Below are 24,866 nucleotides of genomic sequence, written 5' to 3'. Positions count from 1 at the left end.
CAGACCTCTCCAGCTGACACAAAGCCAACCCAATGCCATCTTACTCCAGCACTTCAGGGACCACAGGGAAGAGCTGCAGGGAAAAAGGTCCCTTTCCAGCAGTGTATTTATCTGCTTACCATGTGGCAGTGCTGTTGCTTCCGTGCTGCAGGTTCCTGTGCAGAGGGGACACTTGGTACTCCCCCAGCATCCTCTGTCTCTGCAGAGCCTGACTGAGGAGCATCCTGGCAGAGCAAGGAAAGCCTGGAGGGGTGGCATCTTGCTGAGGGTGTGCCCTGCTGTTCAGAGAGCTGGGTGGGAGGAATAGCATTAAATTCATTACTTGATCCTACAGAAATGAAAGCACTTAGCCAGCTCCAGGAATTCACAGACATGGCTGAGGTCTTGCAGGCTCCTGCAGTCGCTGTCCCTGTTTGGAGCCAGCCATGACTCAGCTTCATGCAAACTCCGTTAACCCCCAAAAAAGAGCTGCTTCTCTTTTTTGTCTTCTCCATGGTACCAGGTATTTTTTTCAAAAACAAACTTTACCAGTACAAAACCAAACAAACTAACAACAGTAAAAACAAAGAAATAAAAAAACAAATCAAACAAACACAGCACAAGAAAACCTGTTGGCACATCATGTGAAAAGTGGTTATTTTTGTGTTCCAGCATAAAGAAAAATGCTGGAGCTAAAAGAAAAAACAATGATTTCCCTAGTATTCAGCATAAAATCAGACTGTATACAGAAAGAAAATCTCCATTCTTGGCAGCTCTTTCAACTTCATCTTCTGTGACTTCACTTTACAGCCTCAAATCTACCATCCAGTAGCTGGAGATGTTCCTCTTCCCCATCTGCTCCTTTAGGAGCTGAGGATTTCCTGATGGCCAGGAGAAAGGGGAGGAATGCCCAGGGACTGGTGGAGATGGAAGGAATGCCAGCCTGTTTTACTTCAGCAGAGAATCTGCCCCTGTAGAAGATTAAATTAAAGTCTTTTAGATAGCAAAATATGTACATTAAATTCTTGTGGGATTTTCTGGAGCTTCAAACTCCCACTGGAACAAGTTGAAGGGAGGCAGCTGGGTCCTTTGCAGACCTCAGCAGCTGCCTATCTGCAATGTCTCCAGAAGTTCATGAGCACATCCCACTGATCAGCACAGGCTTCACATTCAGATTCAGGTGGCAATTCAGAAGTATTAGTGCTGCAACAAGTATCATGAGAGAATCTCTCCTGGCTCCCCAGGCACCACCTCAGAATAGCACAAGTCTGTCAGCACTGTGTCAGACCTGTTACTCTCATGTGGATATTTCAGCTACCCCAGAGCTCTCGAATGGTACTAGATGCTATGTTTAGACAGCTAAATTACACCCTACACATGCAATTTAATTTAATGCCACTCTATTTTAATTGAATGTTAAGATTCTGCTGTCAGCCTTCATAGCTAGGAGGAACCAGTTGACATGACAGATAATTCATACTTAAATCAAAGCCCATGTAGTTTACTCAACACAGCCTTAGCTTGTCTTGTTTAGGGCCACAGCAGTTTAGGTGACCTTAGGGGACTCTCCAAGGACTCTGTCAGCCTCTCTGAAACCTGTTATTTGCATGTGAGCTTAAAGAGAGTTTAAAAACTAAACAAATGCAGAGATCCAGAGCTAAAATTAGTTATGAGTGGTTCTGTTTGGTAGGGGGTTAATGGTTTTCCATGACTGATTGCTGTTTTTATCTCTTGTAGGAAATTCAGCAAAGACACGGTCTGGCCAATTCTATCTCATCTTATTTAATCAAGCCTGTCCAGAGGATCACAAAATACCAACTCCTACTGAAGGTACATTAGTGAGCTGCCCAAATCAGTTGATGCAGAGCAGTGCCCTGCTGTGATGAGTTAACTTAATCTGAAGGGAGATGCTTCATCACCTGTGCATGACCTGTAAGAAGCTACTGCTGAGCTGCTACTCCTGCTGCCCAGGCTGAGTATGGCAAAAAAGTGTGAAATCAGGTTGAGTTTTTAAAGGAAAAGACTCAAAGAAAGAAAACAACCAACAGAAAAAACTGATCAACAGTTTCAACTGGATTCTTTTTATCCAAATAGACGTAACCCTAAAAAGAGAGAAGCACGAAAGGAAAATTGTAGGGATAACAGACTTTGTAATATTCCTTCTTTCTAAGTTTGCGACATGATAATTTGATTAAAGGCTTCTATGACAACAGTAATGATCTTTGGGAAATTTTACTGACTCTTGACTGAGGCTCCTTCACTGGAATTTGATTCTGTTTGAGAGCTGACACTTTTGTTTTGTGTATGAAAAAACAGGAAAAGCTTCATATACAAAGCAAAGGACTTCCAAGTGAAACATTAACATTTCCCATTTAAAAAAAAAACAAAACCAAACCACAAAAGCAGAAGCAACATTTGTTACTTTGTTGTAGATTGATTATAGGTTTTTCAGTACCTTGTGAGTAGGTGAATTTTAGATCTAACTTAACCAGCTACCATTCAAATCAAAACTAGTAAACAAGAGAAAGAAACAAGAGAAGAAGAAATATCTGGGGCATGAGAGAAGACAGCTTCTGATTCTGAAACTCTAGATATTACAACTCTTTAGAGATACCTGTTTATATACCAGGAGTGATAAGCTCTACTAGGAAGGTGCTTGTTGAGCAGCCTTGAGTGTGGCATGGCCAGCCTTCACTGCCTGAACCCATCTTCTGAAGGGAAAGCTAAAACACCCCTTTGGTCTCCCCTTCAAATGAATCTTTCCTGAAGGGACCTCCCTGCCCTGGGCACAGCCCTGCCTGGACTGTGGGGTGCTGGATCAGGCTGGGGTCCCTGCAGCCTGTCTGCTACAGCTGGACCGACTGATGTCTGCTGCAGAGCCACACATCCCCACAAATCTTTGGAGCTGCACAGTGTTACTCAAGAGCACGTTGTTCCCTTTACAGTCATTCCCACTTGGTTACCACTATCTGAGCACTCTCAGTGGGGTTTGGTGCAGTTGAGCTTCCTCCTGTCACTGTTAGGGAAGCAGCTGTGTGTACCAAGTAACACAATCAGACACAAAGCCAGCAGCCTTGCTCAGAGGTTGTTTATAGGTGTTCTGCCTTGCTTCTTAGGAACTGCTGACCTGCTGTGAAGAGGGCAAAGGGGAACTCAAAGATGGTCTGGAAGTGATGCTCAGTGTGCCAAAGAAGGCCAACGATGCAATGCACGTCAGCATGCTGGAAGGTAGCACGGGGCAGGGGCTGGGGCAGGGAGGGACCTGCTGAGAAATTATGTCTTCTTGTAACTTGTGTAGAGAATTAGTACAGGGTGACTGTAGCAGTGCTGTTGATCAATCATAATTTTCAGGAACTTCCTAGGTCCTTTGTGATATTTCGCCAGTCTTGTAAGAATAAAGCTGGCTAGGAAGTTTGGGGATTTTGTTTATTTATAGCTTATGTATTTATATATGTATTTGTATGCATATACATACATAGATGTGTGTGTGTACGTAAGCAATGTGTGTGTATATATATATATTTAATTAGAACTTTCTTACTTAATGAAACAAAAAAATATATACTCCTGAAACAGTATCAGTTTAAATGCTAGCAAGCATGACAGATGTTGGATGTAAACATTTCTAAATGCTGTCTCAACATTGCAAAAGGAAAAGTTCTGCTTTTCTAAGTCAAAGCAGCCTGTTTCAAAATATTAGTATAATTACCCCAGAGATTCAAAAAAAAAAAAAAGGGGGGGGGGAGAGAAAAGTACGATTTAAAAACTATTTTAAAAATACACAAAATATGTATTTTATTGCCTCAAAGTTATGCCTTTTATTGGCTTTTTGATGCAGGGAATATTTCTAAAATTTAATTATTTTTTTCTGAACAGGGATGTTTTATTATCTCTTAAGCATTTTCTTGGCCTGGAAAAATAATTTCCAGCCTGGCTTGAGTCAGCAGCAGGAAATAAGAATAGTACTAAAACAGCCAAGAAAAAGAAAGTGTTTCCAGTAGCTAAGCAGCACATTAAGACCAGGTGATTAAAACTACAGGGGGGGCAAACTGACCCAGCATAGGTTGAAACACTCTAAAGTTGGTGATGTCTGGTGAAAGTCAAGGTTTCCCAAAATAATACCTGGATAATCTGTCCCCATGAGATGACCAGCATCAAGGAATAATAATGAAGCAGGATGGCTTTGTTAGGGCAGACAAACACTTGGACAGTTGTCTTCTGAATAAATTATTATTCCATAATATTTGGAGCAGGAACCAAGGCTGCTTGCTGCTCTCCCAGGGCTTTCTGGTGTGAGCCACAGCAGGCTGGGCTGGTGCAGTCTCATTTAGTATGTAGGACATATTTGCCTCTAATGAAATAATTGTTATGAAAAAAATATTTTCACTGGGATAATAGATGCCAATTAATGTCCTTTACAAACAAACAAACAAACAAAAAAAAGAGAGAAAGACCCTTTTATTTCAAGTCCTTACTGTTCTGGTGTTTCTGGGCATTACTGGTCCAAAGAACAAATACAAGTTAATGTATTTTGTCATTTTAGGGTTTGATGAGAACCTGGACGTCCAGGGAGAGCTGATTCTTCAGGATTCCTTCCAAGTGTGGGATCCCAAATCTCTCATTCGGAAAGGCCGTGAGAGGCATTTGTTTCTCTTTGAAATCTCTTTGGTGTTTAGCAAAGAGATCAAAGATTCTTCAGGACACACAAAATATGTTTACAAGAACAAGTTACTGGTAGGTGGGGCTGCAAAGAAAATACTCTGGGTGTTGTGTTTCTTGTAGGTAGAGGTGGAATTTGGGGGATGGCTCACATGTCCCCATGGCTGGGGATGTTAATACCACCTGGAAGGGCTGGCTCTGGGCTCACCTGGAAGCCAAGCTCACAGTGAGTCTCAAGAGGTGTAAGATAAGGAGAGCTGAAGGGTGGGTGGAAACAAGGAAGATCACTCAAGCCATTCATTTCTTGTCCATACTCTGGTCATTTTCTGTTTCTTTTATTTGTGTGCAGCAAAGCAGAGACAAGATCCCACTCCCCTATCCACCCCAGCCTACCCCCTTCTCTCTACAAATGTGAAGTTTTCTGAAGCTTCATAAATCTGAAATCTCTCATCATCTCTCCTCCATTAGACCTCAGAACTTGGAGTGACTGAACATGTTGAAGGAGATCCATGTAAATTTGCTTTGTGGTCTGGACGAACACCATCCTCAGACAATAAAACAGTGCTGAAAGTAAGTCTTTCCTCCTTGTTCTTTTTACCATTAAAGTTGCTAGTTGAGGCCTTGGGTGCACTAAAGGGAAGGTCAGTTTCTTTCCTCCTTGCATTTGCATGGCTTCCATGTCTGTCTGCAGGGCCATGCCTGCATCAGGAGTGATTCAGCTCTAAGGCCCCAGTATGAATCAAGATGATGCAGTTGTGCAGCCTTGCTGAAATTGCATCTCCTCTTGCAGCCTGGGTTGAGCAGCTGTGGCCTGACACAGGGCAGTCTCAGGGGGTTTGGCTGGGAGGTGCAATTCTCTTGTCTTTTGCCACTGGACTTACCAACAATCAACCTGTTCCTCAAACCCCCAGAGCTGACAGCCATTTCTGTCAAGTGAGTTTCTAACCAAGAATTCATGCTGTAGTTATTCTGCCTGAGGAAGTCCCAGCTGTGCACTGATAGCCTATTTCCCCTCCACAGTGCATGCTGTATTGCTAGCATTAAGTATATTTATACAGAGCTTAGCTGCTTTACTGTTGCTTGCTGAGTAGATCTGGTAAAAATATCTCAGTTCTCCTGGGGTCACCAGGTACTCCAGCAGCTAAAACAATACAGCAGAGAGGAGGAACAGCTAATAATACATTTTCATCAGCCAACCATGAAACTTCTACATAGGAGGGACATGCTGAGAATATGATAAAGTGTCTCTCTTTCTGCCTTGTGGAACTTTAGGCATCCAGTATTGAAACAAAACAGGAATGGATCAAAAATATCCGGGAAGTCATTCAAGAAAGGATTATCCATCTGAAAGGAGCTCTGAAAGAGCCAATTCAGCTCCCCAAGACACCAGCAAAGCAGCGGAACAACAGCAGAAGGTACCCTTGGTCACTCCATACAATGTGAAATAATGAGTATTTTCTCAACCAACAGCAGTGTAGTGGCTCTGAGCTTTTGACTGGATTCACTCACTTTTCCTTACTGCAGTCAAAAGCAGTTTTCAATACCTTTGGTTGTTATCTGTTGTCTTGGCAAACGTAGCTAGAAGTCTTTTCTATAATATACATACGTATCTTTTAATATTCCACAGTGCTGGAGAGAAATGAATAGTAAAAGTTCTTCAGAGTCCAAGGATTTGTTTCTTTCCCAAAGTAGAATTTGCTTCTTCATGTTTGACTATTAACAGAATATTTTTCCCTGTTTGGCATTTTGAATTATTGGACAGTAAAAATCACAGCTGGGCATGACAATATATAACTACAGTGGAGAATCTGTGTTTCATTAACAAATACAAACTCATTTTTACCTATGAAGTAACATAATTTTTTGTGCGTGACCTTCTTTGAATCCTTGGTCGAGCAGAAATTGTAGAAAATTGTTATTTTGCTGTTATGCTGACATTCCCAAAAAGCCACCTGTAATGTGAACATCTCTATTTTTTCATCAAGTTTTATGACACTCTTACTTCAGGCTGTGTTATAGAGGCATCCAGAGCATGAGTAACCAGGGTGACCCAGGAGATCTGTAGCAAGGCAGAGATCCAGGTATTTCTTCCTGGGAACACATACCCATAAAAGAATTTTCTAGTACAGAACAGGGATCCTAATGTTTTTTTCTTTGTCCTTAAATATATATTTTGTATTATTTAAATGTCTATTTTGAAAGATGAGTAAAAAATTAGAACTATATCTATACAGCAAAACAAGAAAATACCCTCTGTTAGCACACCTCACACAGGTAGACTCTTAGGGCTCTACACTGTCTTTACATGAAACTGTGTGTTTGCTTGGATAGCATTTTTATGCCTTAGTATTAAATTCTTGAAGTGTTGTTCTGTGATGCAAGAGAAATCTGCCTTTATTCAGTGTCATGTTTAGCCTGGGCTGAATGGTTTTGGTTAAAACAGGAATCTAATGGAAGGAAAAACTCTGCCTGACACCCTCATTACAGCACTATTTCTGAACACCAGAGTTTTCTGTGCTGTAAATATGCAGCCAGCAGCCATCCTGTTTTCAGCAACAAACGTTGTGATTATGTGCTAATCCCAACCTTATGGCTGAGGGTGACATAATTTTAAATTGCAAGCTACCTAGCAACATGGGCTGCATCAGTAAGGTAATTTTAGTGAAAAGCCAACTCTGACAAGCTAACTCGGCACTTCCCAGATCCACCTATAAAGTTGTGAACATTCCAGGGTGCTGTGTTAAGAAAGCATCACTGTTTCCCTTTTATGCCTTTTGCAGAGATGGAATAGATGATGCAGACAGCCAAGGAGATGGCAGCAGTCAACCGGACACCATTTCCATTGCATCCAGGACATCACAGAACACAGTGGACAGTGATAAGGTAGGACTGAAATGTGAAAATACACTGCAGGCAATTTTCCCCAGAAAAATGTAAGTTAAGAGCAGAATAGAAGGCAAAATAAAGCAACCTGTCTTCTCCTGAGTGAGTTGAAACTTATATTTCTCTATGCTAGACTATTAAATCCAGTCTGGTTTTAGGTTCTTGTCAGTACTGCTGTTTTACATGGTAACATCTCTGTTGCTGCAGCTTCTTTGTGGTTAATACACAGAGGCTGAATTGGCTCTGAAGAAACACAGCCCAGAGCAACCTTTTCTTCTCTAGTAGAACTTGCCCTGTGGGAGCCAGCTTCTGAATCTGCAAACACTTGGTTATGTTCCATATTTCCCCTCTGAGCTGAAATCAGTAATCTGTTGGAGGCAATATGTGTGCTTGCACACCAATTAATACAGCAAAATTGGGATCCTGGCTGATAGATATCTTGAGAGCCTGGGAGACCTACCCTTTCCAGAGACTGGGATTCTGGATTCCTCTCCTCACGAACATATGGTGGAGCATATGGATGGCCCTGGGATGCACTAGATTCTGTTGGAATGCTGCATGCTGTCGGCACGTATGTCCATGTCATTTTAGTTATCAGACAGTCTGAGTCCAGATTCCCAGCTCTGCTAGGATGGCTGACTTGAATTTGTCACCCTGATACCTCCAACTGGGATCTTCAGCTGAAATAGCAGTTTTTGGTGAGAGTAAATGGGCTGATAATAGTAGTTTACTTCAGTCATGCTGTTGGGGGTTGTCGTACCCACCAAGAGAACATCCATACTCTCCACATGTTTTGAAATTGTGTAATTTGCAAAAGGATGAATTCTGCAGAACAATTATGCTTTTGCCTGTTTATCAGGGCTTTAGCTATGCTGCCACTTACACAAGGTAGGAGGTTGTCTTCACAAAATCGTAATTCAAGTTTATGGTTGTAAAAGCCTTGAGTAAGGTTCAGTGCAGGTGTTATTTTGAAAGCTGGAGCTAACTACAAATAAATTGCCTTTTTAAGACCACCTGTTGTGTTTCTCTTAAAGTCATGTTCCCATGCTTCTGCTTTTTTTGACCAATAATGTGCATTAGAAAAGTATTAATGCTTACAGTCCAAAGGCCACTGTAATATATGCAAATACTTTGCCCGATGTCAAAGTGTTTTCTTTTGTCTTCAAACCACATTAACTCACCCTGCTTTTCCATATATTTCCACATTTATCATTGCTGAGAAAGGCCCTGACTTGGCAGGGTACTTGAGCTCATGCTTAATTTTAAGCATTCACATAAGCTTTGCTCGTTTGCCCCAAGCTCATTGTCTCAGTTGCATGAATTATGGCAGATGGGCAAGGTCTGGGTAAGATGCTTCATACTGCATGCTGTAGCTGCATATAGGATCTACAGTGCTGGCAGCCCAGGGAACAGTCAGGCTGTACCCTGCAAGACAGCCCATCATGGCAGCATTTGGTCTAAGGACGCAAGATGGGAAAGGAATTTCTGTACAAAACCTTGTTTGAGCTGAATGGCAAATGTGTATGAGATAAATTGGGCACCAAATCCTACAGGGGCACAACTGTTACCACTGGGGAAAGTTCCAGAATCATGGCATGTTTGCAGTTGGGGTTTTTTTAAGTGGGTAGGTTCACTCACTTACTTAAGGCTGACTGCATGTTTATGTGTCCTTACGTATTTAATGGCTAGAAACAAATTCCAAAACTTAAATATGTGTTTTATCGTATCTGAGCAACCAGTGTTTCATCCTTAGAGAGAGTTGCTGCTGAAGTTTCCCTTGTGTCACTGATGTTTATGCCTATTTTACTCTATAACTTTGAAATGGTTTTTTTCCCTTCAGTGTGCTTATCTCCTAGGGTAGTCTGAGTGAATCTTTTGGACTGGGAAGATCTATCTTCTCACATAGACTGGGACTGAGTTATCAGCATTGGAAGACTGTACCATATCATGCTCTCTAGCTAAGGGTTCTTGGCATGGTTGATAGCACATGGTAAATGTGTAACATACATATTATAATTAACTCACATGGTACTGATACCAGCACCAATAGGTGACATGTTCAGCAAACAGTAATTTCCCTACCTACATAATTTCAGTGTAGTCAGCAGAGTTATTCCAGGGTTTCAAATTCAGGCTCAGTTTTTTCACATCTGTAGCCTCCATGGGTGACCTCTGTGTGCCCTGGTGAGACCTCCATCCAGAGAGGCCAAAAGAAGGAGCTCCTACCTTTAAAAGCTGTGGCTGGTCATTGCAGCCTCATTTACAAATACATGGAAAGGGCTTTGCAGTGACAGCAGGGTGACAAGATGGCAGCAGATTAATCCTGCACTGGAAACATCTATATATAAATTCACTGCTAGAAACAATTCTCAGGTAGAATTTGAGAGCTGATATTGCTCTCTGAAGGCAAAAGGATTCAAAGATTTAACTGACACACTTTGTTCCTAATCTAAATCTTGGTGTTACATGTGCAGATTACCTAACACATTAACTGAATGTTGAGACACGAGTGACAAACAGCATTTTAGACAAAAAAAATCCCACAACCTGTCAAAGATTCTCAGTCTCAAGTAACACTTCTGCTTAATCATAAAATCATAGAATGGTTAGGCTTGGAAGAGACATTAAAGATCATCAATATCCAATCACCCTGTGGGGGATCCTTGGGCCACAAGCTGTGTATTTCAGCCTATTTGTGAGCCTACTTCTGGGGCTTGTGTAGCAATACTGTCTCCTCTCTCATCATGGAGCAAGCCTAGAGCAAAGCATTACCTTTGCATTTCCAGTTCCTAAAAAGGCAGAAGGCTTTTTCTGGTTAAGTGGGAATGAGATAACCTTGCTATAAATTCAGCAAGAGTTTAGCTTTCTCTCAAGGCAGCTGACCCTGGCCAAGGCATTTCTCAGGGGCATCCTTTGGTGTAGGGGATAAAGCACTTGTCTGGAGGACAGAAGAGCTGAGTCCTGGCTCTGCTCTGTCACTCAGATGTGAGATGCCATCTCAAATTCCATCTGATGGCACTTTGCACATCTTTTTTGTCTTTCTTTTTTAATTGTTTGGATTAGGAATCTGTGGGGGTGGTACCGTAATTCTTGCAAACATTACACTTGTACATTAATTATGGCACTGTCCTCTGTGGTCCCAACAGAGAATACAGACCCAAATTCAGAGCTGGTTTGCTATACTGAAGGAAATAGTTTCATGGTAGCAGACTCTGCTTTGAGATTGCTCGTAATGATACAACTGACTGCAAAAGTGTTACTAAGTTTAAATATTCAAGAAAAAAATCTACTTCTGTTTTAAAATATATACATATATAAAATCACTCCGCCTTTTAAATTAAATACCTAAGTAGCTTCTTAAATCTTAGTCTTTAATTGCTTTAATTGTCTTGGATTTTTTTCTCTCTCAAAAATATACAAAGTAATTATCCGTGGGGTCAAACACTTAATTTTCATTAAATACTCCATAGTAGAAACACAGACTTCAAGTAAGATCTGTAGGTCTGCACCTTAGTAAAAGGAAAGACAGAATATAAAAAATGTTTATTTTTCTATTAGCAATCCAGGACTTTTTCTATATGTAGTCTATAATCTAAAATATTTCATATACTGAAAAAGAATTCTTGGGATTGTCATTTGGGAAAGTTTTATAGAGAAAGGAAAAGTGAGTTCATGAACTGGACTCAGTGCTGAAGAATCAATAAATAATGAATACAACTACATTAAGTGTGATTCTCATTGAGCATCCAGGTCAGGTCCTAGGTAACCTACTCTGAAAAATGTCTTCATCTTTTTCCAAAAGGCAAACTAGACAGCTTTTGTTCTATAAAGTAAACCCTCTTCTGCATGTTATCTAAAAACTCCTTAGGGAGAAATCCTTGCCCTATGCAGTTCATGGCAGACAGGATTTCAGTCTTTAAATTTGGATTCAGAGCAGTGGGGAATTGCATAAAGAAAATGCTAGCATGCAGGGCTTGCTTGTTTGTTAAGCCCATTGGTCTCTTGGCTTATAAACCAGCTGTTCCTGGTGATACCAGTCTGTCTTCTAATGGCTTTTTTTGCTTGGCTTTTGCAGAATGCTGAGGAGAGCTGTTCTCATTTCCTCCTGTTGTTTTTGGATATGGAAAAAAGCTCTGAAATGTGAACCAGAAAGTTCTTACTCTCTAAAAATAAATATATATCATATACTTTTATCTTTTCCATTAGATACTGGACTCTGCTATTCTTTCAGCAGTCATGAGACAGATCTTGACCTCTTCCACATCAGTGATGTTTTATAAAATCTGGGAATAATAATTCTTCTAATTGAAGGTAATTGGTATAAAAGGAAATTTCAGAAGTAAGGTTTTTTGGAACAAGTCACCTAGGGGCAGATTCTCTTTTCTTGAAAGGCTTCTAATCAAGGCAAAATAGCTTTCTCCCTGTGATACTATTAGAAGTATCACAGAAGTTAGGATCAGATGTAGGTAATGCTGCTTCAGATTCTTCATTAGGAAAAAATCTCAGTTCCTTTCTAAATTTTCCTTTCTAAATAACACAGATATGAGAAGTGCTTTGATCTTCTGTTTTCCCCCTTAAGTTTGCTAATAATTTGGGGATTGAACTCCATAAAGTTGTACAAGAACATGCTGCATGTTTTTCTAAATAGGTAGTATTTTTTTTTAACTTGCCTAGTGCTGATATAAAAAAAAAAAACCAAAAACAAATTACCCAGTGGAAATGCCCACTCATTCAGTAGTAAAGGGAACTTGCTTTGTTATGCACCTCACCAGGAAGACATAAGGAAAATCACTGTTTATTAGGTGCCATTATCAACACACACAATACAGAGTGGTCAGTCATTGCTTCCCAGCACAAATTAATCTGGAAGTTAAGTACTGAATTTAAAGTGCCTAAAACCAAAGTTCAAAAGCCCAAGATCCCACTCTGACCGGGAAGTTTATAAAGAAATTAAGTCTGTTAAGGTGAGCAGGAAGTTTACAAATAATCCCTTCACTTTACAAATAATCTTGATCCCATCAGCTGGAGTTGGGCTGCTTGCTTCCAGCAGTGGGAATTGGAAACCTGACTACTGCAGGCAGGGAGCTCCTGTTTGCTGATGGCTGTCACCATTCCCTAAATGTCACTGACTCTTCTTCCTCACACCAGAGTAAAGCTGCAGCTCAGTGAGTGCCCTGCTCTCTCTGTCACTCTCATCCTGCAAATTAAAGGTGGATTTCCCAATGGAGGTGGATTTTCCATATGGTTTGCATTGACATGAAGGCAAAGGCACTTCAGAGTAGAGTCCAGTTGCAAATTTGTATTTACACACAAAAGTGTAACCAGCTCCTTGGGAGCACTGTGACCATGATCCCTGCTTCTACCAGCATTGCACCTCAGCTCTGCCTGGATTAGAAAACTGATCCTACCAGGATTTCTCTGGGTTTGTTATTAATAATATTCTTTTCTTTGCTCTCAGAATTGCCTGTAATCAGCAAGCTTCTCTCAAAGGTAGAATGACTTGAAAAAGCTCCATTAAAGAAATGAAAGCGTTTGCTGAAAAAAAATTATATTATTTTGTCAAATATAGACAATGCAGAGCTTGGATAAAAATGAGAAATGTCCCCATTTTCAGAGGAGGAATTAAAGACACAGAAAAATTAGGAACAATACCATAATGCAAATGCATACATTAATTTAGCTAACGAGCACTCTCTCTCAGATTGAGCTGACAATTTAATTTCTACTTAGTTTCTCAGCAGGGGAACTATATCCCACTCAGAACTAAAAGCTGTATAGCAGATCTCTGTCTCTTTTCAGTGTTAGTAAAGTATTCTGCAACTTCCACTTATACACTTTACTTTCTTGAAGTATTTTTTTTCCTTTGAACCTGGTATTAGGGTTATTTAAATAATCTCAAGGCTCTATAAGGTATTGGTACATCTAGTAATCCAAGCCCTCTATTTCTCTGGCATTATTGTAGCACAATGTGTGCATCCCATGATCCAAGTTTCAGCCTTTTCCATCTCTACCAGGGACTTCTGTATTGAGTCCTGTGCAAAAGACATGTTCTACTGCAGCAAGGGAGAAATTCCAAAGGTCAAGAGCTGTTGACCTCCAGAAGTGCTTGTGTATGGTCAAAACATGAATCACATGGCCTGGAGTCAGGGACTGAACTGAATAGAAAAGACTCATCAGTGGGAAGTCACTCTGGTTAATGGCTTCTATGGATTCCAGCTGCTGTGAAGCAAGGTGGAAAGTATGATGTTATCATAGTGGCTGTGGAAGAGCTAAGATGATGGCAGGAATATGGATAAAGCAGGTAGTCACTTCAATACAGAATCTGGAGTATTTCTTTAAAAATCCTTCTATTTCCTGCAGCCCTGTGATGCTTATAGAGTTGCCTGACAGGTGAAGCTGGGCATTGACTTGGCAGAGTTTTTTTCCTTCAACCTATGTATTTCACTTTCAGTAAATTAGATACAATTTAACAACAGTGAATTCCTAAAAGGCAAAGGAAGGGATTGATTTACTCTCATTTCTGTAAGTGTTGTGGTAATTCTGAACTGATCCCAACCAAGCAGGTGGTGTGCCTGAATTCAGTGGTGTATTGCATGGAGTGCTGCTCCCTTATAGTGACTGATGAATTATGGTAAAATATAAATTTATGTAATAGAAAGTGACTGCTGACTGTTAAGTGATTTTTCCCTGTGAGGTGATCTTGCCCTGTGAAGACATGATGAAGAGGAGTGAATTATAACCCCAGAGAATATATTTCTATTGCTTAGAGGCTGCCTATCATTAGTGCAGTTGTCACACTGAGTTCCTACTGCCCTCACCAGTGGAAATGGGAGAACATGATAGCTAGCAAAGAAAATCCTGATATAAAATATTTTGGTGCTTTAATTAGTCTTCTTGAATGCTTGCTGGCTGTAGGTTGTTAACTCTTTTCAAGATACTGTCATGTAGTAACAAAAATGTTTGTCTTACCAAGGAAACTGTTCAGCCAGGAGCCATCTCTCTCTCTCCCTCCCTAATGGTTGAATCTTCATGTTTCCTCGGCCTTTATGGGACTGCCTATCAATTCTTGCTCTAAATCTTAGCTGGGACTCCTGTAAATTCAACTCTTCCCTGGGAAAAACATTCAAATATATGTATCTTTTTACTGTGAATGGCTCCTTGAAGGTCAGGTCACTGAAAAATGGCACTTGGATCTGATAAAATAAGACTGGTTTATATCTGCTGGCAATGTCTTCTTTCACTTCTTATCATTCGTATTCAGAAATATTACTGTGGCACTTCTCCCTCCCCTCTCTCTTTCCTAGGTATGACTAAGGACTTCCCCTTTGCTTTCTATATGTCTTATCAGGAATGCAGCATTTACAAACGTGCCAGCTTTTGAATTGCAGGGCTGTACTTGCCTGTCTCCATTCTAGATTTTTCAGTGTTTTGGGGAAAAAAAAAAAAAAAAAGCAAAAAAAAGCAACTTGGGGGTCTTGGAATGAAATATAATATGCTTCAACAGACAAGGTTTACATTACATCTTTAGATTTCCAAATGAGGCCATCCCAGGGCTGAAGTGCTACACACACCTTACTTGACTCGTGCAAAGGTGCGTGGGCACCCAGAAAACTCTGAACCCCAGCTGTAAGCTAAGAGCCCCGTGGTTAAAGAGTCAGTACCAGGTTTATGCTCTGCCTTGGTAGAACTTAATCTCTGTTTGGGGGACTTGCATGATAGGTCTCACATTACCTTCTTTTTGTCTGTACACTGTTCACTATGACTTGCAGCTTTGCAGGAATTCACTCACCTGTCGTCTACAAGTGGAGTCAGTCAACAGCTTTTCTTTTGGATTTATAATGAGTGTAGCAGTCTGTCAGCACAGTTATTAGTGCTGGCACTGCCTTGAACACAAATGTCCCAGGACAATTCTGAGACCTTTGACCCTTTTTCCCTCTGAGTACCATGAAAAAATGGACTTTGGTCTTTCCTGGGTTGGAACCAGATTTCAGAACAACAGAAAATGTAATTCTTGCCAACCTTGGTTTTCAGACAAGTTTAATCCTGGCTTGAATTACATGCTATCTGTCATTTCTGGCACAAATATATAGGTGTAACAAGGGGGTGACCAAGTGTTTTACCTCTGAGGAAGTGATCTGTCAAGGGTGCAAGTGCTGCTGAGTGTAAGCACCTTTGTTTTCTGGTGTTGCCAGCAAGTATTTGTGGCAGGTGTGGGTGGATGCAGCACTGAAGACAGGCTGTCTTGTTTCAAAGAGCTTTCTCAGAAAAGGTGTAAATGTTCTTTTGAAAAACAAAATAAAACATGAGCAGCTGCTTTTAAATCATCACACTTGGTGCAAGCACTTACAAATGTCATAGCAGTTCCTCAGGAATTTTTTCTTAAGTCCCAACCATGTAGTGGAGTCTTACTGTTTTCTTTTTGCACTACATATCTAGGCACTTCCCCCCAAATCTACCTGAGAGAAGATAATAACCAAAGGCCCCCCTTTTTTTTATCCAGTAGTTGAAGACATTTCCCAGAGTTTTGAATGTTTCACACAACCCTGGCTTCATCACTGTGAAAATATAACAAAGCCAAAACAAAGGGAAGAAGGCACCACAAGCTTTGCAAGGGGTTCTTTTTCACCACTGAGGACATTTAAAGTAATCTGGATAGTGTCTTATTTGTAATTATATGATATAAGAAAATTTTCAATTGCAGTATAATTGTTTCTAATGTGCACTCTGAAAGAAAGCAAAAACCAAGCTGCCTATGAGAGTTCCTGCCTATGGAGCATTTGCTGCTGTGGAGAGCAGCCTGTGGTTTCATTTAATGAACAAAAATTAATTAATATCTGCAGATGTGGAACATCTGTAGTGTCTATGAGAAGAAACATCTAACTGTTCATTGGGTAATATTCCTGGGAAATAACTTCATTAGAGGCAGACATGCAATTTGCCATGAATCTTTAGTAACTCAGCTGAGATTTCTGAAAGTGCTACTAAGCTTCAGTAGGACCTCTGCTCTCAAAATTCTTGAATGTAATTCTTTTCCCAAAGGAAAGTAATTCCTTTGGTGGTCTGTGAAGGTCAGCACGCACAGGTTTATCTCCAGACAAGTGTAGAAGCAGCAGATATTTTCTTAACACTTCTCCCAGTCTTTTACTTGCAGCTATAAATAACTGCAGATCCAAATCCAGATTCAGTTCAGTGATCAGATACTTAGAAGAGAGACAACTGCAAGTCTCTGAAAGTACAGTTCTAGAGACAGAGTTTCTTCAAAGATTTCTTCTTAGCATTTTCCTCTATGCACTTACACCTGGTAGATAGAGTACATTCCACTCCTTTTATAAAGTGCATTCTTTTCTAAGTTTTCAGTTCTGTTGCTATTTCATAAAGAACTTTTGTTATTGATTTTCTTATAGTATTTTCATTTAGGAAATAAGAATCAGCACTCAGTCTTCTTTCAGTCCTAATCTTAGATCATTTCAATCTAGTACAGCTTTTAGTGGAAAATAAGTAAATCAGTAACACTTGTAAATATCAAGTCTTAATGTGATAAAACAAGTGCATGGGACTCCTTCAAACTGAAGGTCTCCTGAGAACATTGTAGCTATGAATACCAAGGCTCAATGTGTACCTGCAGGGATTTTTAGTGCCATTTCTGGGGCAGCCCACTTCATATCTCCTTTCTCTTTCTGCAAGCAGGGTGAAAATCAGATTCTGTACTAATGTGCTGATGAACACATTCCCCTTATAGACACAAGGCACACAGTTAAAGTTTGTCTTAATTGATATATTGAGCATCTTAAATTCACAGCAAATGTGGTATCAGTCTATTACAAGATGTTTCTGAATAACCTGTGATACTGCTTAGGTGGGATGGCTGTAATTTTAAAGTGTGCAGGATGGATGAAACTCAGCTGTGGACCACACTATGGCATTAAATGACAGGAAATAAATCTTGCTTCATATCAATAAATCTATAGTACCAAACATACACATTAAAAAATGTTTTGATGCCTGCTGTGAATAAAGAGGATGTTTGAGTTATGGGGATGTTTGAGTGAATCAGTTTGAGGCAATCAAAACAGAGTAGAAAGGAAGGAAGTGCAGTCAAATCCACATCTTTCTTTCAAAGATATCAACAACCCAGGTTCAGTACTTTTTAAAATAGAAGGATTCAAATAAATTATTTATTTGCACAGAATAATTAAAGGATATTTTGCTTTTTAGCTCTAAAGCAAGACCAGCTGTTGCTTGACTTTTAAAATTTGCTGTGATTTTCAAAGAAAAAGATGTCAAAGATCTGTTGCCATAAGCAACTGCATGGGACTTCAAATGGAACGTGAGCTTCTATGTCTGAATTGATCTTTGGCTGAATAGGAAACAGTTAAAATTAATCCATATTAGTCAGAAATATTTCTTTTTTTTATCTGCTATGGTTAAACAAAAATACATGTATTAAATCAAGTGGCTGAGTTATCTTTTTCTCTGAATATATGCTAATGAGAGTGCCAGCTGAACTCTTCCATTAAAGCCCATTTCCTCATTATTGCTTATCAAAATTAACATTCAGTGACCTGTAAATTATTCACTAATTCTGTCCTTCTCTCCTCATGAATGATTCCTTTTCACTTTTGTTCTTTCACAACACAGAAAGAGAGTATTTGGCTGGTGAGGGGATTCCTCAGGCTGCCCTCAGACTCTCATCTAATGAGACACTGGCCCTTGCCAAGACCTGTGGTCTGAGAGGTCTGAGCACCACTTTGTAAACAAACCTCCTCAAGACACCAAATAGATACTTTTGCTTCAGCATCGTGCTGGTTTTGCAAATTTTCTTGTTGATATAAGGGACAAAAAGGTTACTTAAATGTGTATAGGTGTGTGTGTGTCTGTGTCCAAAATGGGGACATAAATAGAACTGGAATTGTCCATCAGTTTTCTGGGGTTGTCTCTGTAGACATTCTTGGGCCAGGCACTAGGTTATCTGAAGTGCTAGGCTTAGAAAGAAAGAAGCAAGCAGGATTCAGAACTTGTTTTGAAGAAGAGGGTTGTTGTTTTTTTAATTTTATTTCATCTCAAGTTCTACCTTCCATGTTATCATTTAGAAAGAAGCTGTTCCTCATCTAAACCTGATCGTTGTCCTCTGGTTCTTCAAAGAACTTGAGTTCATATTTATTTATCCTGTGCTGTTGTTTTGAGTTGTTTCTGTGGTTTCATACTGGTGATTACAGCATGTTTGTTTGATTTGGCTGTACAATATTAAATATATCCCTCTGGAGGAACAATGTGTTTTCCTGTTGGCAAAGATTTTTTTCCTTTAAGAATCTATCATTTTTATGTGATTAATGCTTATTAGCTGTAAAGTGCCAGGGCTGTCCAAGAAACTTAGGAAAACCTGGGGAGGCATCATTCCAGCCATAAAGGGCATATAGGGATAACACAGATTAACTGTCTAGAAAAAAAGAAAAGCTTAAGTGTGATCAGAAATTATTGTTAAGAGCAGATCTTCAAGCAACACAGAGTGCATTGCTTGAGAACATTGGAGATCATCCAAATTCAAAGTTACCATTAGCAAGAAGTTTGACATTGGAAACAAAACTGTGTGTGAAGGAGGAGGATAAGGGGAAAGAGTTGCAAATTCCATTTTTCTTCATATAGGGAGAAAACCACAGATCATAGTATTTATAACAACTCTAATTAAGGAGTGGAAGCTTGTACTAGTGTGCTTTAACTCTTAGATGTTCAGAAAGTTGTGGATGATCCTTACTTTCCTCAAGTGTATGAGTATCTTTGCATACAGCAGTCACGGCCTTCTTGGATGTAGTCTGTGATGCAACAAGTTGTAGTGTGTGCTGGTGGTTCAGATTTGTCTGACTCTTGGTGCACTGAATTTATCCCATTCTGGAGAAACTTGTATCCAAAGCTGATAATTTATTGAGAAAATTTCACAACTGTCTCAGCTCATACTTTTTCTCTTTTCAGGCTGCTGTCTACTGGTAATGATTTCTCCATCCAAACCTGTGTATAAAACCAATATAGAAGTCACTCATATATTCTCTTGTTGAAGAGGCTTTTATGGCATGGCCTCATAAAAGGTGCAATGCCTGATTTTGGGCAAAAAGGAGCAGAATAACAATGATTTAATTGATTTTAAGTCTTTGAGGGAAGGCCACATCTAGCTCGGTCTCCAGGTGTTGCCTGATTGAGTACAGATGTAACTAAACATCACAAGAACATAAATTCCATACTAGGAGGCAACAGAATGAGGCAGAGGAACATGGAGAGCAATCCACAGGGAAACACAGAGCTGGGCAGGAAGCTGAGGGAGGTGAGAGTTTTTGAGAGAAATGTTAGATGTGAGGGGACCAGAGAAAGAGATCACACCACAAAATGTATCATTTTGTTTTCTCTTTCCCCTTAGATCCCAGTTCATGTCTTCTCACACCTAGGTGTGAGAAGAAAAAGGAAGAAAAGGGAGGAACGCGTTATGGGGAGGGCTATTCTGGTTGGTTCTGCTGGTCCACAAACTTGTGGTCTCTCCAGTAAACTGAGGCAGTATTTATTCTGGAGCCAAGTATTTTTCCTGCAGGATGCCCCAGGAGGCACTTCCCTGCCTTGGAGTCAGCAATCTCCCCACCTTGTAAACTGCATCCATGCCTTGCTACTGGCAACCTAGAGCTGAGAGACAACCAAAGCTCCTCCAGGCCTTAGTTTCCAGAGTCACAGTGCTGCTGCTTTCCAGACCAGCACTGTTTTTCTGTTTGGATCTTGCTTTAATTTAAAACCCATCAACAATCAAAATCAAGCTCGCCCTCCTGAAATGCGTGTGGGAGAGAAACAGAGGGGTGTGAAATGTATGGCACAACTCCACAACCCCTTTTCTCCCTGTGTTCCTTTTTCCTAACACTACAGCATCGTTTCCTGACTGAACTTGCAAATAAGCAGTTATTGAAAGAACATGGATGGACCACACATGCATATTTTCCACTCTCATGGAGAAAAGCTGTGTGGCAGCTCGTGGTTATTTGTTTTCACAAGAGGCAGTTGGGTTTGTTGTCGTGTCTTTAGGCCACCATCTCTTGAGGTGCTGAGCCATCTCAGTTTGCAGAGGCTGCAGGAAGAATTGGGGGTGGGAACCAGCTGTGTCCCACAGTTCTGGGGCCTCAGTTGCTGTTTCTGCTTCTAAAAGTTTTCCAGTGTTAATATTTACTGTGTGATCTTGAGGAGTCAATAGAAAAGGACAGCAGGGGATCTACCCAAGGGGAAGAACACTTTCCTTAATCAAACCATGTGATGTTCCTTTTAAATTGGAGCTGGAGTTGTTAAACCATCAGTTAAAAGCGTGTTGCTTATACAGAGAGAAGAAAGTAAATTGAAACACACGCAAATTTCAGCTTTCTGGTTTGCTACGGATAATGCAGTGAGAGCTGATTTTCATATGAATTTTATTGATCCTCCTTAGAAAGCTAAAGGGCCACATTCCGGATCTGTTGTTACATAGAAAATGGAAAAAAATGGCATTCAGCTGGCTGCTCTTTGCCTTCACAGCTGGACACCACACATGGCAAAGCACCCTTGGCTCTACCAGGGTGCTCAGGGCACTTGAAAGGCTGCTGGCACCCTGCCTCTTCTACCCTCAGACCTCCCAGCAGGACCCAGCCAGGGGACACCTTCTCCTGGCTTAAAGAGGGGCTGTCTGAGGCTGTGGTTTGTGAATCACTTCTGTTGCTCACATATTTTTTTTGTTGCTCAGATTTTTTTGTTGCTCAGATTTTTTTGTTGTTGTTGTTTTGGTGGCTAAGCAGGCTAGGACTGCATCTACCCTTCTTCCGTGGCTGAAATCCAACAGAGGTGGGAACCAGGTCTCCAGGGATTGGTTTTGTGGGCTGTGTTTTGAAATTGAGGAGGGTTTGTATTCTTTCAGAGTCCCTGGTCTCAATGGTACATGCAGTTAGTGTGCAGAATCTCTCTTCCAACCCTGAAGCTGTGCTGTCTCCCCCTGCCCCAGCAAATGAACCTTGGGTACCTTTTGCCTTTATGAACCTTCTGCCCTTAAAGCTTTCTAAGAGAGACATTTGAGGACTGAGAAAACACTTGAAAAATCAGCCCTTTCGCAAGCTCCTGGAGTTGCTCCTTTATGACCCTCTCATTGTGTGATGCCTATGTGTTATTTATGAGCACTTGGCTGCTCATTTCCACAATAAAAAAGATAACATTGTTAAAGCTGAAATGCAAGTAGTGATGTGGTGCTGCAAAGAGGGAGGAGGGGGACAATCAGGAGCTGCTGCATTGGTAGGGTCAGGGATGCAAGGTGGAAAAGATAAATCATTTAAAGAAATTCAGAGAAAACAGGATTAAATGCAAGTCAGTTTTGGTTTACAGGGTCAAGGAAATAACCTCAGTGTACACCAGGTGGATGCCCAGGTCTGACCATCTCATAGGTCCATGCCCTTCAAGAATCCATTGGCTGCTCAGCAGGGTTTGCCTCCAGCCTTTGAAGAAATCACTTTCCCTTTGGGGAAAGAGAGGTAAATAAATAAAAAAAGTTCAGTAAGAGCTGTGCTAAGGCAGAGGTCTAGTAAACAAATATACAACATATTTTCCATCTGCTGGTTCCCAGTCCTTAGTTTCATGAGAGAGCAAGAGCAGCAGTGCTCTTGCAGAAGACCCAGGATGTGCTTCCCAGGGTGCAGATCTGAAAGGTGGCCACTTGCCTCCATGATGTTGGCATTTTTTGTGATGGGATTAATTTCATAACTGTTCAAATTTATCCTAATGAATAAGGGCTTTCTTTTGCATTTCTTAATGTTACATATAAGAAATTCCCCAGAGAATTCTTCTGGTCATGCCATCCCTATGTAAAGACTAAGGCTAAGTAACTTAATAGGATAAGTGCTTAATAAAGCAGCTTTGTAATATTTTAGTTGTCTTCTTTCATTTCAGTAACAAGCATAAGGGAAGCTAATGTCCCTGTACACAGAGATTTGCAATCACTATTAATGGAGATAATGCCCCTCAAGGGAAACAATATAAAATACAATTGCATGAGCTATAACACTTTTCTAGCTCTTTTTAATCACAACATATGTGGTCTCTTGCCAAATTTCTTTCTGATGTAGAGGAGAAAATAAATCTAGGAAAGAAAAGTGATTTTAAATACTTAAGCTCGTCACAGAGGGCAATAAAGAGGCAATTCTGAGGCTGTCAAGGCAGCATCTGTATGACTGAGGAACATGAAATAAAGTCATGGCACCTACTAGCTGTTTAGCAAGTCTTAAATGACTCCTGAACTATGGCAGTATTAGGAACAGTTTTTACTTTTTTCACATTGCCTTTGCTAGCAGTAGAGGTCTCACTTGCTTTTCATTCTATTTTGGTGGTAAATCCTGATTTAACAAATATGCAAACAAGCTGCAAAAGAGCAACTGACTTCAGTTGCATGGCATGGCTCTTATGTTCTGCACTCTTAGATCTAAAATCTATTGCAAAGCAGTTAGGGTGATTTTGTGGCTGAGAGAACCAGGTCACAGAGCAGGGGTGTGAGTTGTCAGAGCTCACACTGCTGCTCCAGCATGAAGAGAAATTCAGTTTCAGTCCCATTTTGTGCTGGGCACCCTTTCTAATGGGAAATCAATGGGCAGTACTTGTCAGAGATTCTCCTGACATCTTTATGGTGGTGCAATTCAAAATGTCCTTTGTATGCATCTTGCCTTCCCTGCTTTTTTTTGTTTTATTTTGTTCTGCATTAGTGAGACAAATTTATCTGCCTTCATTATTGAGTCTCTAGTTAAGCCAAACCTTCATGGACAGGGCATTTCTGTTTGGGTGAGAAATCTGGCCCACTTCTAGAAGAATTAGATAGCTGCCCCATATGGAAACAAATTACCTGCTCAAGGGCTGTCAGTGTCCACCTATTTATGATCCATTAAAAACTAAAAGAGGAGAAAACTAAAAACTAAAGAGGAGACACAGAACTGTTTCTGCATCCAAATGCTTATTTTTCATAGTCATTCCAGGCTGGAATTTCAACTTGGCAATTTTGTTAAGCATCTTATTTTAGTGGCAAGTAAAAGTTACTTATTTTGAAGCCTAACTTTATCAAGGAGTGGTTCAACTTTCTGTCACTGAGCCTGAGCAGGTAGGGAATCAACTAGCAGCAAGGCTGACAAGCAAGAAGACAGTTTGCCTATGGAACCATGAGCAACTGGTGGGAGGCTTGGCATCTCATGCCAGTGACAAAGCATGTCACCCATACAGCAAAAATTAGGTATAGATTTTCTATTTTATTTTGTTGGAGGAAGAGCACTGAATCAGACTGTGTTTAATATAGTCAGTGATGAACAACAAACTGTGAGGGTTGGGTTTTTTTCTAAATCTACATTGAAATTTTTCACCAAGATAGAATTTCACATGAAATTTCTTCCCTTACTGCTTAAGACAGAGCTGGAGTTGTGCTCTACCTGCATTTACCTGTGTGAAGAGCAAATCACTTCAGCCATCAGGTTTGTAGAGGCTTCCAGCCACCATCTCAGCCCCACCACAAGGTCTGAGAAGCACTTCCCATGTCTCCCTTATTTATTTTTTTTTCCAGGTACTTTATGTTCTTAAGAAAACACTGGTAAAGCTTGAATTGAAACTTTTTTATTTAACCAGAAGTCTGTAATTTTACCAAACCCCTTGGTTTGTTCCTGGAAGAATTTTGCATTAGGGAAAAAGACAAACCCCAACAAACTCTGCAGAAAGGAGAAGCCTTTAAAAAAAACATTTTAATGTTATTTCTTCTTTCTTTTCAAAATGCAGAAGCAGCTTGCAGTGCTCAGAAGCTCTTAGAATGTGTTTTTCATGTCTTTAAACAATGGAGATTAATGCATTGGTTTGTTTTTTTTAATGAAGTGAACCTTGGTACTGAATTTGAACATTTGCTACAAACTCTTCTATTTAAATGCTTATTGATGGCACCATGCTTGGAATGTTATACACAGTGTTACCTGACTATCGACTCTTACCACAAATGGATTTTAGGATTAAATAAACCACGTGCATTTCTTCTAAATTTCTGGAGCCAAAAGGGTTGGGAGTTGGATTATCCACTGCAACCCTTCCCCAGAGGCTTGTTACAAGGGCAGCCCTGGAAGAAGCAATGGGATGTGGAGCTGGAATTGCACATCTCCTGCTCATCAGATAGGGCAGGTGGCCTGTTTCCCCAGCAGCAGGCAGAGAGAGGGAATGGTAGCCTTGATATTGGGCACAATATAAGCTCAGAGCTGGGCATATATTTGTTGTGCTTTGGAATCAGTGAGATTTGAACCTTACGTGCTTTGCTGAATTGTGGTTGGTATTACAAGTTACTTTTTGCATTG

The 24,866-nt window shown here is 40.4% G+C and overlaps 1 protein-coding gene across 24 annotated transcripts in view; it reads left to right on the top strand.

Annotated features, from left to right (window-relative positions):
* The window catches only part of KALRN (kalirin RhoGEF kinase), a 495,003-nt gene that overhangs the window by 348,298 nt on the left and 121,839 nt on the right, over positions 1 to 24,866 (top strand). For all 24 annotated transcript variants that reach the window (XR_011726469.1, XR_011726470.1, XR_011726471.1 and 21 more), the window contains 6 exons: positions 1,717 to 1,809; positions 3,096 to 3,207; positions 4,523 to 4,713; positions 5,107 to 5,208; positions 5,911 to 6,053; positions 7,419 to 7,521. Coding sequence is in view for 21 of the 24 variants with exons in the window: in XM_071746600.1 (XP_071602701.1) it covers positions 1,717 to 1,809; positions 3,096 to 3,207; positions 4,523 to 4,713; positions 5,107 to 5,208; positions 5,911 to 6,053; positions 7,419 to 7,521 (744 nt within the window). In the remaining 3 variants the exon portion in view is untranslated. The remainder of the gene's footprint in view (positions 1 to 1,716; positions 1,810 to 3,095; positions 3,208 to 4,522; positions 4,714 to 5,106; positions 5,209 to 5,910; positions 6,054 to 7,418; positions 7,522 to 24,866) is intronic.

The sequence above is a fragment of the Heliangelus exortis genome, chromosome 6 (assembly GCF_036169615.1).
Source record: "Heliangelus exortis chromosome 6, bHelExo1.hap1, whole genome shotgun sequence".
Taxonomy (NCBI): domain Eukaryota; kingdom Metazoa; phylum Chordata; class Aves; order Apodiformes; family Trochilidae; genus Heliangelus; species Heliangelus exortis.
This window is presented reverse-complemented; position numbering and strand designations above follow the sequence as displayed.